Source organism: Halichoeres trimaculatus, unplaced genomic scaffold (assembly GCF_033239565.1).
Source record: "Halichoeres trimaculatus isolate MK-OKI-2021-1 unplaced genomic scaffold, fHalTri1.1 fHalTri1_scaffold_3, whole genome shotgun sequence".
Lineage (NCBI taxonomy): Eukaryota > Metazoa > Chordata > Actinopteri > Labriformes > Labridae > Halichoeres > Halichoeres trimaculatus.
Genome location: NW_027437181.1, coordinates 34,312,218 through 34,325,591, shown reverse-complemented (window position 1 = coordinate 34,325,591; position 13,374 = coordinate 34,312,218). Strand labels below are relative to the sequence as shown.

Sequence of the window (13,374 nt, the reverse complement as noted above, 5' to 3'; positions counted from 1 at the left end):
TCTGTGTTTTCTTTGTGCAGAACATTGACAGGAAGGACAGAACCAAACAGAAGGAAGTGCTTCTGCATTGGCGTCATGTTTCAGTGAAGTTTGCAGTTTGATTGCTTGATAACCTACCATGTGGTTGGCCTCTTGTAATTCACTCATCACGTCACTTCAGCACTCACAAGATCACAGCCAACTTGTTAAAACTGGTTTCTTTGTCTCCAGTTTCATCCAAAAAACCTTGACAAGGAAGGTTTAATCATCAAATTATTTTTCTTTTTACTTTCATTAACTTCATTGGGTTCCTGATGAAGCAGCACGTTAGGTTCGGAGCCCTGACCTTGTGTGTTAAAGAATAAAAACAGCCTTTACACACAGCAGGGCACAGTTTAAGTACAACTTTTATTAATACTGGAATCATCACAGTGCGTTTTGTTACATTAGCAGTGACTAAAGTTAACAAAAAGAGGGTCAATTTTACAAAAAGGAAGACAAAAAAGAAAAACCTTATCATCAGCGACAGAGGCGAAATGACCTTAGAAATCAACTCACAATAAATTAAAGAAGAAGAGCAGAAGAAGAAAGACAGACGAGAGCACAGTGTCTGCAGAGAGGGAGGAGAGGAGCTAGAGATCAGTTTGTACAGAAGATAACGCAGATTTTGACTCTGACACAATGTTCGGATCTGAATAAAATAGCTCCAGAGAAATTACGCCTGTGCCTGTTATGTGAGTTGTGGAGAGATGTCATTGTAGAGCTCGTACAAGGAAGCTGTAGAAGAAGAAGAAGAAGAAGAAGGGAGAGAGCAAGAGCGATGGAGCGCTGACAGTAACACATTCAGTTTGGTTGGAGAAGCAGGAGGCCACTTTGACCTCTCTGTTCTGCATGGCTGTGTGACAGAAAACTTACGACATGTTTCATCACGATCCCGGGGACATTTTCAGCACACCGTGATGTAGCTTTTGAGAATCTACTGTACCTTTGTCATGTTCGCTTCAGAAAAGTGTGTGCAAATGTGTGTGTTTTCAGTTTTAGACAGCAGGAAGGATTTGACAGATTGTGTGTGGGAGGTGGGAGGGAAGGACAGTGGGGGTCTTAACCACGTGTCTTTCTGCAACTCATACAAACACACACACACAAACATACACACACAGTACACATCTAGTATGACCTGGGCAGATGGCTAATGGAGAGGGTTGTACCATGGAGTGTGCAAATAAAAAGTTAGAATAGACTGTAGAATCAAAGTAGAGTGGAAGCGAAGGTGTCTTAAACCTGCCTTCTTTTTTCAGGCCAGTAGAGGGCGACTACACTGAGGGGAAAAGTACAATGCATATTTATGTTGTATTTCAGGGTTTCATTTAAATCTGCAGTTGCTAGAGTTTGACAAGGTACTACCACCAGTCTCACTATCAGGACAGATTAGTTTTTTTTTTTTTTCAGTGTTGTCTGATTACTTTTGTTTTAATATTGCAAAACTAAGACAGCAGAGGCCAAAATGCCAAAAAAGCACTACAGATCATTCGAAGGAATCAAACTCCTGATCTGATCCCAACCAGATTTTCAGCTTTATGGTTTCATTGAACTTCCACAGCTCAGAGTGTAAAGTCACTAAAACTTTGCTCATGATGGATTCAGTCTATGTTTGTAAACCACTGGCTGCCATTGCGGTAATATGACCACTAAATATCCACCTATTACTACTGATCATCTGGCCAGGTAAGTAGCTTGATTCTGATTGGTTGAAACCCCATGACGACAGTTAATAACTTTCACTATCATAAGCATTGCTCGAGGCAAACGGATCACATGTCATATTAAATCAATCCATGGAAAATTGGTTCTGAAAGTTTAGTTTGCAGGATGACAGCAGGGTGAGTAAAACCAGGGTCTGAATTATGGGGGGAGCTAAGGGGATCTCCGCTCCCCTGAAAGGGTCAGGCGCGCTCCTGAAAGCGTTACCTGACACATTCAGGGGAAGCTCTGAAAATTTCAGATTTGTAATGTGCCTGTTTCCGAACTGAGATGGAATTGATTTTAATGAGCCTCACTTGATACCAGAGCTTGTTTCAGTACTATGGATAGCACTGTTTGTTGTGTGTGACATTACAGTATGCTGCTGCACCTGAGCAGAGGCTAAGTTTGCACCTGTGAATTAACTTTCCTCATACCTTTATGGGGGATTTGACCAGCTGTTTAAAACTTACATGCTGCTTTATTTCTGTAAAACTTAAATGAGGGACAATTTAGAGATTTGAGAAAGCTGCCACATTGATCTGAACAGTTGACATGATACGGTTCAGTAAGTTGCAGAGGGATGTCCTGGGGTATTTTTATTGCTTTAACTCTGACAATATTTAAGCCAAAACAACTTTTCTATCTGCAGAGCACACTTTGCAGAGATCTTCTCCCCATGTTGCACTTTGTTAAAGGATTTAATTCATCACACTGTGATTCGAAGTTACTGAAAATTTTAGCAACTTGTGAATTAAACAGAAACATTTCCTAACACTTTTTGGATTGCTGCTACAGTGCCTATATGATATTTTCAGTACAGTATTGGGCAATTGCTGTAGTTATAGTGGAATTTTTTCTCTATAAACCTGTTATTGGCCACATACGGGTAATAAAATATGTGCATACATGTGAGTAAAAAAGTCGCAGTGCACATGGTAAAAAATAGGGCTCCCCAAAGGCAGGGAAGCAGGTGAGAGAAGTTTTAGGTCACAGGTTGCTTAGAGAAACTTCAACCATTAGTGGTGGTGATGACAGCAGCAGAGTTTGAAGCTGTGACATTTTGTTAGTTTTAAAGATGTGTCAAACACAGAGCCCAAAGAAAAAGTAAAGCTGAATGAGGACTGTTTAATTTTAATCATTTTAACGAGGATCACCAGGAATGAGAGTTTGAAGATAAATCATTTTGAATCAATAAACTCATCTTTTACCAATGTTTTATCCACTGTGTTTGTATCTGAAGTTAATAGCCAGGTAACAGTGAAATAATGTATGGTTAGTGAGTAGATATGGAAAATAAAACCCCTTCATGATAACTGTGATTTAAACAGAAGAAGAAATTTAGTTTTTCAAACAGGGAACACTTTTCAATCTGCGTCAAAGTTATAAAAAGGCAAACCCAACACCACCAAGAAGGCTGTTGTCCTCAAAAAATGTCCACATAGGTTCCTAACGATGTGTTCATGCTGCGAGCAAATGCTCTTTGTGGAGGTCTGCCAATTCCCTGTAAATCCAAGTAACCACAGAAACCGAGCCGTGGTGCAAACAGTCTAGAAGTTTACTGTGAGAGAAGTTGGTCAAACTAAATGTTTGATGATCTTCAACCATCAACAGGCAGCCTCAGCTTCTGTTTCTGCCCTACTTTTATTTGTGTCACAGCTGGCAACATGGAAATAACAGCACGTTCAAACCCTCTTTAATCTCTGTGACGTAATTCTTTACAGCACAGAAAGAATATCTCAGAAATTCGAAGAACCGCTGATTAATATTGCAGTCATAGAGTGTTTTTGTTGCCTGTGAGGAATCTTAGTTCTTGAGTGATTGCAAAATGCAGAACCAAAAGTTCACGCCAAAGCAAGCGAGAGGAGAAGCGAGGCATCAAAATAAAAATAAACGGAGTTGCTCAATGCCCCAAAACATTCAGATTTTTACCTAACTCTTCTGTGGTGCATGGTTAAAACTTCAGATGTTATATTTATATATTCATTTCTCCTAATAGGACTTAAACTGAGGCTTTGCAGCTATGTGTGTCATAGTATTGGTGTACCGACTGACATGTGAATGGAGGCTGGTGGTGACCTTTTACTGTACTTCCTACTCCTCTTTGCCCCCCATAATTCCTCCCCTCAGGTGTGTGATCAATAAAATTAAACTGCTGAAAATATAAAAAAAATATTATGTATCATAGATGCAGACAAAAGTGTGTCTCAAAACACCTGATCAAGTTAGTAAAAATGTAATCTTATTCTGAGACTGATTGTTAGCTGTAACCTTCTCGTGTTACTGTTCAGACGTCATTGACACACCCCGACGCCATGTAGTACAACAACCCATTAGCCATTACCTCCATCTGAATCATGGCAGTAATGTGTACAGACACAACAACACACACAAAAGAGGAAACAGGAGATTGAGAAAGCGTGTGAGAGAGAAAGACACAGCTGGGCTTGTATTCACTGTGGAGAAAACAAAGACCTCATCAGAGTGATTCTTCATTAGCTTTGATGGGCTGAGCACAAGGAGACTGCGTTCAGCCAATGGGACTCTCATCTTAACTAGAGTTGTTTCTAACTTGTCAGCTCGGGCGCTTTTGTATGTGTGTGTGTGGCACCAATCAGTGGATGTAGGTATGCAGGGAGAAAAAAGAAGGTGGCATTAATAGAAGGTAATTTGTAAACCAGTCTACCAGACAATGGTGCTGTTGAGTTTTCAAATATTAATCCAGGGGTCGTGGACAGTCCCATAGAACTAATCTGGAAATGAATACATAAATCCTTTGTTAAACTCTCACAGAGGAGTCCAACTTCTTTTAATGTTTCCTTTCTAATCTAATTCTTGTCAGAGACTCTTTGAAGTCATTCAGTCAGACAAAAAAATAATCCCCCATCCCACCATCAGTGAATTTATGCAACAAACTTTGGATAAAGCCAGACTAGTTGTCTCCTTGTGCTTCAAGTGCAGATTGTTGGCAATGCTAAGCTAACCGTCTGCAACCTTCAAATGAGAGCGACATTACTCAATTTCAATACAGCAGACAAGCCAAAGTGGCATCTGTTGAACAACTCCTTCCAGATTCACGCTTTGCAGTAAAGTCTAGTCTATCAACTGTGTCCATTCACTGGCATACCCTTTGCCATAAGTCTGTGTAGTTTTTTTGCAACCCAGGAGCCTCCACACATGAACCTAACATGGACCTCCTCCAAAATGTAACCACATGTTAAAACTGTGTGAGATACAAGCCCTGTGATTGGTCTACAGAGTGGGATCCTACTCCCTGTATTCACAGCATGTCCTGGTTATCTTACATTCATGTTCTACTACTTCTCCTCAAATACTTCCCTGTAACAGTCATTGAATGATAAACAGCAGCATGTACCAGCTTCAATCTGACATATTACCCTCTAAATCACTGCGAAAAGTAGCAAGTAGTGCTGCTACAACCAGGGTGTAGGGTCAATGCAGAAGTATAAACCAGGCTAAAACTCCTGTAGATAACAAACTCAAAAGTCAACAGCACCACAGTCGTTTAAGAAACACGATGGGATATTTTCAACTGTCCGACAAGTCTGTGAAGATAAGGTTGATGTGATGTTGATAGGGTTTTTTTGTAGTGCTTGTTTCAGTTCTTTCAGAGAAGTAAAAAGAGTTGGGTAACACTTTATTTTGATAGTCCATCGGTTGGCACTGAACGGGCTATCAGCAGGTGAGTAGTTGCATATCAACTGTGTATCGGTTGACAGATAACATGACTAGGCAACTGACAAGTAAAAGGTTTCCCTCATGATATCTTTTTTCAGAAAACAATCGTACAGCTGTTTTAGGGGGGAAAAAAGTATAAGTATACTGACATGTTACCATAATTGACTGTTTTTTTTTTTTTTACTTTAATTGGATAGTCCTAACTCAGGTCTACATACGCTTAGTTAAGAATGCCAACTACTAGTTGTCAACTACTATTTAGTTAATATATTATCTATTGATAGTCAATTAATCTAATCAGTAGTTGACAACCAACAGTGTATCAACAGAGTCAGTCATATGATGGGTGAGAAACGTTGGAGATGTGTTGACATTTTACTGTTGACTTTCAACTGACAGATCAATTCAGACGAATCAACTTACAAGATGTTGACGATCTACAGATAGTCAAATGTCAACTAATAGTCTTGTGAAAAAAAATTAAGAGTTGGGATACATTTTTGTAAAATGTTGTAAGACCTTGAAACGCACCGCATAGTCTACCAATAGTTAGTTGGATGTATGTTACTTGTCTGTTGAAAAATGATGTATCTCTGAAAGCTTGTTGAGTGTCAGCAGATGGACTATCAAAAGAAAGTGTTACCAAAAATTGTTGAATGTGTGTTTTCTATTTTGCATTTGCATTTGTATATGCCTGCACATGTAAACTATGCATGTTCCTACAGAGTGTGCTGTTTCTGTTGTAGCTCCTGTTTTGCCCCCACTACTTCTACCCACATACACATACACTCACAGGTATATTGACACATCTGCAGCAGCGTGGTTATTTCAGCTTGTTCAGACAGTAAGTTTAGTACACAGTTAATTCAGCATATTAAAAAAGACACTATTGTTTCATTAGATAACCTTTTGTGCTGATAACTGGGTATCTGAAAGGAAAATACCAGCGTCATATTGTCCACTTTCCTTGTCATTGGATGTGAAAACCATTACACATTTTGTTCCTTGTCTTGTCCTGAGTTGTTTTCTGCAATTTTGAAATAAGCAGTAAGCTCCAGAGGGGAAATGAAGATGTTTTCTGTGGGTAACTGGCAGTGGACTCATTAGTGTTAGCTTGTACTAGAAATAATAACATTCAGCACATACACATTCAGATCAGCAGAGCGTAACTGGTTGCACTTAACTCCAGATTTTACCATCAAAGCGATGAAACATCAAATAGTTTTGATATTGGAGTGGAGAAAACAGTGGTATTTTCCTTTAACGAACCCGCACTGGAACATCATTGTGGATGCACGAACATGAACACTGTCTCTGTATTGCTTTCCTAGACTTCATTCAGTTGCACAACAACAAAGTCCTGACATTGCAGTAGTCGTAACAAGTCAAACATGTACCGTTTGATGTTGCCCCCGAGCTGCGGTACATTCAGCAGACGTTCGTTCGTTTATTCATGTACAGCGTGACTTCAGCAGGCAGTCTTTACACGAACATTTCCACACCCATGATGTGTTTTCTCTTTTAATGAAAGGATGAAGTCTGAGCCCGCCTGCTCTCCCCTTCCACCCTCTCACCCTGCCAGAACCAGCTAATACAACACACACACACACATGCACACACACACTCATACACAGGAGTTCTCCCAGAGACAAAGAAATACAGCATCCTTTTGCTAAAACACTATCGTAGTGAAAGGATGTTTTAGAGAGAAGGAAAAAAAAGAAAAGTGCACGGGGAGAGGGACACATCTCCTCTCTATCTCTTCAAATAAATCATATTTTTGCTCTTAAGCCACAATTAAGTTCAAAGAGTGCTCTATTCAAGAGAAAATGAAGAAATAACAACAAATGTTAGAGCACTGAAGTCACCAGCTATGTTCAGGTCACTGCTAGAGTGCGAACAGACGAGTGATGAAGAGTTCACTATCCTACATTTCAACAGCCAGACGAGGACACAGCCACACTCACTCTCAGTCCACTCATCCTACAACCATATGTTACACAGCTTAGTAGTTTGTGTTATAACTCATGTTTTTCCTCATTTACATAAATCCAAAGTAAGACTAAATATTAAACAGTACTGTGAAATGAAAAGAAGACAAACGCAATATTCCTTGAAATTCTCTGACAAACTTCTTTTTTTTTTCTTTTTTTCTTACCAAATCTGTGCGCCTGATTCTCATTTACAAATACAGCACATAGAGTAGGTATTGTCTGAACAGGCAGTGAAATGCTCATTCCTCGTGTATTGTCCCCTCTGTCTGTTTCTAAAAGTCTAATTCAAGTCTGCCTACTTCTGTCTCCAGCATGTCCATCAAACTAGGTTCACCTTCTCTCGCACCCTAATGTCCATAAATAATCCTCTAACAGCTGAGTCCTGAGCCGCACTGGGGTTTATTCTGTTGACAGACATGATCATTGGAAATACTTTAAAATGTCTATGTCTGAACAAATACTGGTGCAGAAGTTGGGAATTTGTTGGAGCAGCTCTTTGATAACCAGTGTTGGGCATGTTTATAGACTGTAAAAAAAAAAAAATGGACGTCATCTTGCTCAGCTTGAAGTGAGTTCGCCTTGAAAAACTGCTCTCCCTGGTGACTGGCTGCAGTGTAGGTAAAAAAATCTGTCTCCCCAGGCATTCCAGATGGGCTATGGTCAAACTCTGAAAAACTAATATACCTGGTAGAAATGTTTCTCATGTCTAATTGGTGTGGTGATTTGAAGATACCATTTCGCTTTTCTGAAGAGTCTTTGTTTTCAGGAGTTAAAACAAGGTTTTACGTCACATTTTACTGTTCTCCAGTTTTTTTTTTCTCGGGCACTGTAAAATATGTGGGGAGGTAGAGTCAAGAAATAATAGGACTCTTGAAAGAAAAAAAAAATATATATATATTATTTTTGTCACCCAGATCCACTCAGATTCTCCTAGAATCCTACACAGACTCTACTGTTCTGACTCTGGCTGCACAACTGCTACCAATGGCTGCGCCTGTGAGGGGGCATTTTGGCTTCAAAACTGTACAATGGTAAATGGTGGAGCCACGCTGTCCACTCTATATACAGTCTATAGACATGTTAGGTGGAAAAAAAATCTTTAAAATACTTTTTACACAGTCGTGGAAGGAGTTTGTTTCAGTTTATAACTGACAACAATGTCGCTTTTTTACGGCAAGAGGCAAGAAAATTCACTGTCAGCACTAAGTTAGCTAAAAAACGGGGTACTATGCTATATACGTGTGTTGTGGAAATCTCTGAATTTTGTCTGTTAACAGCTCAAAATGGTTCGTCCTGATAACAGCATCTAGATTCATGAGAGTGTTATTAGAGCTTCACAAAATCTTAAAAAAAGACCTATTGACATGGAGGAGAAACAGACTGTTGACAACACCAAAGTCTCGACATATCTATCATTTGTTATGATTTGGTGCTATATAAATAAAGATTTATTGATTTTAATGATTGATTGACTGATTGATTGATTGATTGATTGATTGATCTCGGCCTTCAACAGACCTCCAACAGACTTTTTGTAATACTGGTTTTTTAAAACACCAGTGTGAGACAAGTAGGGATTTTTTTTAAGCTGTACATTATTCAAAGCTACTAAAAGGGACACACTACCCCTATTTTGTGTTAATGTTATCCCAGCATGTAAATCTTTACATTGCATTGATGGGAAAGTATGACTACCCAACTCTGATGATCAAATTGTTGCTCAATGCTCAAATGGTCTGCACCACTTCTCTGTAACTTGTTCTTAGTTAACACACAAGGTCAGTTTTGTTGTCCAGTTATGTTCAACTGTGCACTTTGCACCTCATGATGCAAAAATACACAGAATTGAAAGGACAGAACGGATTTTCTAATCTGTATTTAGGCTTAATTGTAAATGACTAGATTTTATTTTATAGTGAAGGTTATTGTATGCAGGGGTCAACAGTGAGTACACGCATTCCTCTTTTATGTAAGTTTAATGTTCATCTGATCTACTTCTTGTGACATCAGTGCAGAACTTCTTGTCAGCATGTTTCCATGATTGACAATTGATTTGTCAATGTCTAGATTTGTAGATTTCTCTCTCCTGCCATGCATGAAAGACTTTGTTTACTGTGACTTAAAGTATTGAATATTTGTACTGAAATTATTCAATACTGTGCTTCTTTCTCTCGAAATCACACTTAGTGTGGATCAATGTAGATTTCAGACAAAATGAAACAAGCTATGGTGATTATATAAGCTATATTAGAGGAATGTCACGATTTAAATGTCAATTTAAGGTGTCAGGGAAATGCCCTCTGGGACAAGTCACCTGTTTGTAGTAAAGTGACACTTTTTAAAGCCTAAACCCAAACAGCAGTCTGACCTGTCCTTGCACTGTTTTATTTTTGCATCATGTGTTCAGACCCTCAGACATTAATACAACCAGCCCAGTGAAAATCTTCAGTACTCTACAGTGATGGCTTGTAGGACATGACCAGCGCTAACATCCAGTCCTTTTGAAGTTAAATATTTTGATCTACTTTCTTGTCCCATCCTTCGTTTCATTTCACACATCACTCCAATCCTACTAGACTTCATCACTTCCTCTTTGTCCCTTCCCCTCGTCTTCTTCTTCAGCAAATTAAATAATTATTCTTCAGAATGCAATCCTAATGGCAGCCATCTCTCTCACTTCCACTCTCCCTCTCTTACAGTATGACTACAGCAACCCCTAGTGGCTATTGTTCATACTTTAAAAACCTATCAAAGTGCTTCAAGTATTCGTGTTTGTTTCTTCAGCAATTTTGTAACCCATGTCCTCCTCCGGAAAGAGACAGGGACAGAGAGAGACTCACCAAGACTAGGCGAGGCATGGATTCACAGTCGGTGTGTAATTTAGCTTTCCTGATGATTGCCTGAATGTGACACAGGAGGAATCTCCAGTCCCCCACTGATGCTCTTCTCAGAAACAAGAAAATAAAACACATTTATTGCTCCATTTCTGATGTAACATTTTTTCTCTGGTTCTAGAAAATATATATGAATATATCTATACGCCTGGATTACTTCTCGTAACTTCTTCGACAGTGGTAACAAGGTAAATGACGTCACGATATAAACAAGAAAATACGCACACAACACACAGGAGAAAAGCCCTGCCCTCATTGGGTAACCAGCTGTCCTGCAGCAGAGCTCTACCCACCCCCCTCGCACACACACACACACACACACTCTTACTCACTTGCTTCCACATACCTACTTCTCACACTGGCTCACGTGCATACACATTAAACACACACACACAAGCACACACTACACACAAAGAGAGAGAGAGGGGAAGGGGGCACTAGCATGGTTCAATGCCAACAGTATTTTTTAAAGACTCTTTTACATTAGGATGATCCAGAGGAGTCCTCTGGCCTGTTAGCTCCCCATGCTAATACCAAAGCTTCAGTTCATTGGGCTAATAAGTACAGTATGTCACTGCTGAGACAGCCTGGGTTCAAATCCAGCTGGTCACATGGCACTCAGGCCCCCCCCTCTCTCGGCTGTCCTTCAGTCATCAGTCCTTCCTCTGGCGTTCGACAGTCGGGTTAGTTGGAGAAGAGGATGGGGAAGGGTGTAAGTTGGCAAACAGAACCCAGTCTTTCTCTCTTTCTTTGCCATTTTTTATCTTATCTGTTTTTCCTGCGAGTCTTTCCGTCCCTGGGTGGAGGTGTAGAGAAGACAAACATGCGTCCAACACACACTAGTTATAGTGGCTGTCTAGGAGCCTGTCAATATTCAGTATTTAACTCTTAATTGTCAGCATTGGTTAACATTATTAATGTTATTATTATCATTATATTATATATCTTTTACTCTAATGATGTCTTTACACTTATTTTTTGTGTATGTTTTTGTTTTCATTCATCTTCTGTTATATTAGAGCTCTCCCTACATGGTTAAGTTTTTGTGTACTAGGCGGTTGGGTTGCACCACACCAACACCTGACTCCCTATTGGCTGACAAACTTCATCCTCTTCCAGGTTTTCCTCCAATCACAAGATGCGTGGGGCCGATCGGTCATTGGAGACGGTTTTGCGGAGGCGGACTCCTCTCCTGATGGTGGTCAACATGTCACCGGACCCCTCTGCTCCTTCTGTCCCAGAGTCGGCAGGGCCAGCTTGCTGCAGGGCGGGGTCATCGGGGAGAGCAGGGAAAGGAAACTGACCCTCTCCGAGAGCATGTGCACTGGCTACCAACTCCCCAATCTTCTCCACTAGACTATGTCGATTGGCTGCAATCATCTGCTCCTCCTCTGATCCGGCTCCTGAGCTGGCTCCCAGCAAGAGGCCCCCATGCTGCTGGGCGTAGACCTCCAACGCTGCCCCCGAACCCCAGGCAGTGTTAGGAAGGCTGAGGCGCTTTGGTGACGCCTTCACATAATCAAGCGCTCCCTGTGCATCGTCCACTCCAGTAAAGAACACACACTCCTCACTGCCCACACGCACAGGCACACCACCCACATGAGCTCCACCTGCATACCCACCTCCACCTGCACCAGGTGAGTGTGAGTCTCCAGGAACAGTGGGGGTCTTTACAGGCACAATGGGTGGTCGGATGGGGATGGGCCCTGCGTTGGACAGAGTGCGTCTCACACCAGGTTTGGTAGATGGGGTTCTGCGGATGGTGGCAGTGCCTGGAGTGCCTGATCCCCCTCCACCAGCTCCACCTGGTTGTCCTGGTATCACATGACCTCCTGGACCTAGGACCCCACTGGGAAGCCCGGCTGTGCTGGCAGGTCTCTTGGTCTGGATCATGCGGCGGTAGTTCTGGGCGATGTTGGAGTGGCGAGGGATGGTGGAGGACTTGTCAAACTCTGTCTGCCCATCGGGAACTTCAGTGTCTCCGTTCACAGAGTAGCAGTCATAATCTGAACCTGATGACAGGGAAAGGGAGGTTCACATATCAGCCTTGGGTGGACAGGATCTCAAAACTGAATTTTGGAGAATATACTGAGATGAGAAATTTCATCACAAAGGCAACAATCTGTGCCCTTTTTTATTGGATTAACAAATTATTTGGTAGGTGTACTGAGATAAAGGTCGGCAGATTGTGACAGCTAGCTCCATTACAGAGCCTGATTAAATATTATTCAATGCTGTCTACATATTCTCATCACCCAGCTGCTGTCAAGGAAAGTGTCAGAGTACACCTGTCACATCCTGATCCTGCTGCCAGGATGATTAAATGGATGAACTATTTTGTTAGATTGGTGAAACTTCTCTCTATGTCTAGCTTAAGTAAAATTATGCAGTTTGCAAACAAATTCTTTTGACAGGTGAGTCCAGAAACAGATTTATTTCTGTGCTGCTTTTGTTCACCACAGGGCAGCTTCCTTTCTTCCATGTATATTAAATATACTGATGACTGAAGAAGTTGCCAACCAGGAAGACTCACTGTGATATTTGCCTATGGTACGGACATTTTTACCCTGTTGCAGGGTTTGTACAGCACATGGGCCCAATGTTGGGTCACTTGTCAGAAGGTGTGCTGTCTCATTGAAGGCCAATGTCAGCTAAAGATAAACATTCGTTTGGTCCAGTTCACCCATTTATAATATAATCAGGCATGAAACACTAAAATGAATTCAATACCATTTTATAAAAAGTCAGATGCTGTTTGAAGGAAAATAAAGATTGAGTTGATCACAGCATTTTAAAAAACAGACTCTCAGAAGAAACATCTTGATATTCAGAATACCTTTGCGATGTGATGGTGAATGCTCTGACAAAGTTTTTGCCCAAAGGGGTGTACTGCAGGGCTCTGTATTTGGCCTACTTTTATTTACTGTGTGGGGCTAATGGTTTCCGATGCTATATTCAATTCTTATTCTGATGATTGTTGTAAGCTGTTGTGGGGTAACCATTGACTGCATAAAACATGGACATAGCCTCTGCAATGTCAGCTACAGGGCGCCCGTCAGTCGTGTGAC

At 40.9% G+C, this 13,374-nt stretch overlaps 1 protein-coding gene across 2 annotated transcripts in view; it reads right to left on the bottom strand.

Annotated features, from left to right (window-relative positions):
• Window positions 1–374: 374 nt before the first annotated feature.
• LOC141788241 (protein MTSS 2-like) overlaps window positions 375–13,374 on the bottom strand; it is a 108,956-nt gene continuing 95,956 nt past the window's right edge. For both annotated transcript variants that reach the window (XM_074667122.1, XM_074667123.1), the window contains exon 14: window positions 375–12,318. In XM_074667122.1, coding sequence (XP_074523223.1) covers window positions 11,438–12,318 — 881 coding nt within the window. In that variant the 3' untranslated portion in view covers window positions 375–11,437. The remainder of the gene's footprint in view (window positions 12,319–13,374) is intronic.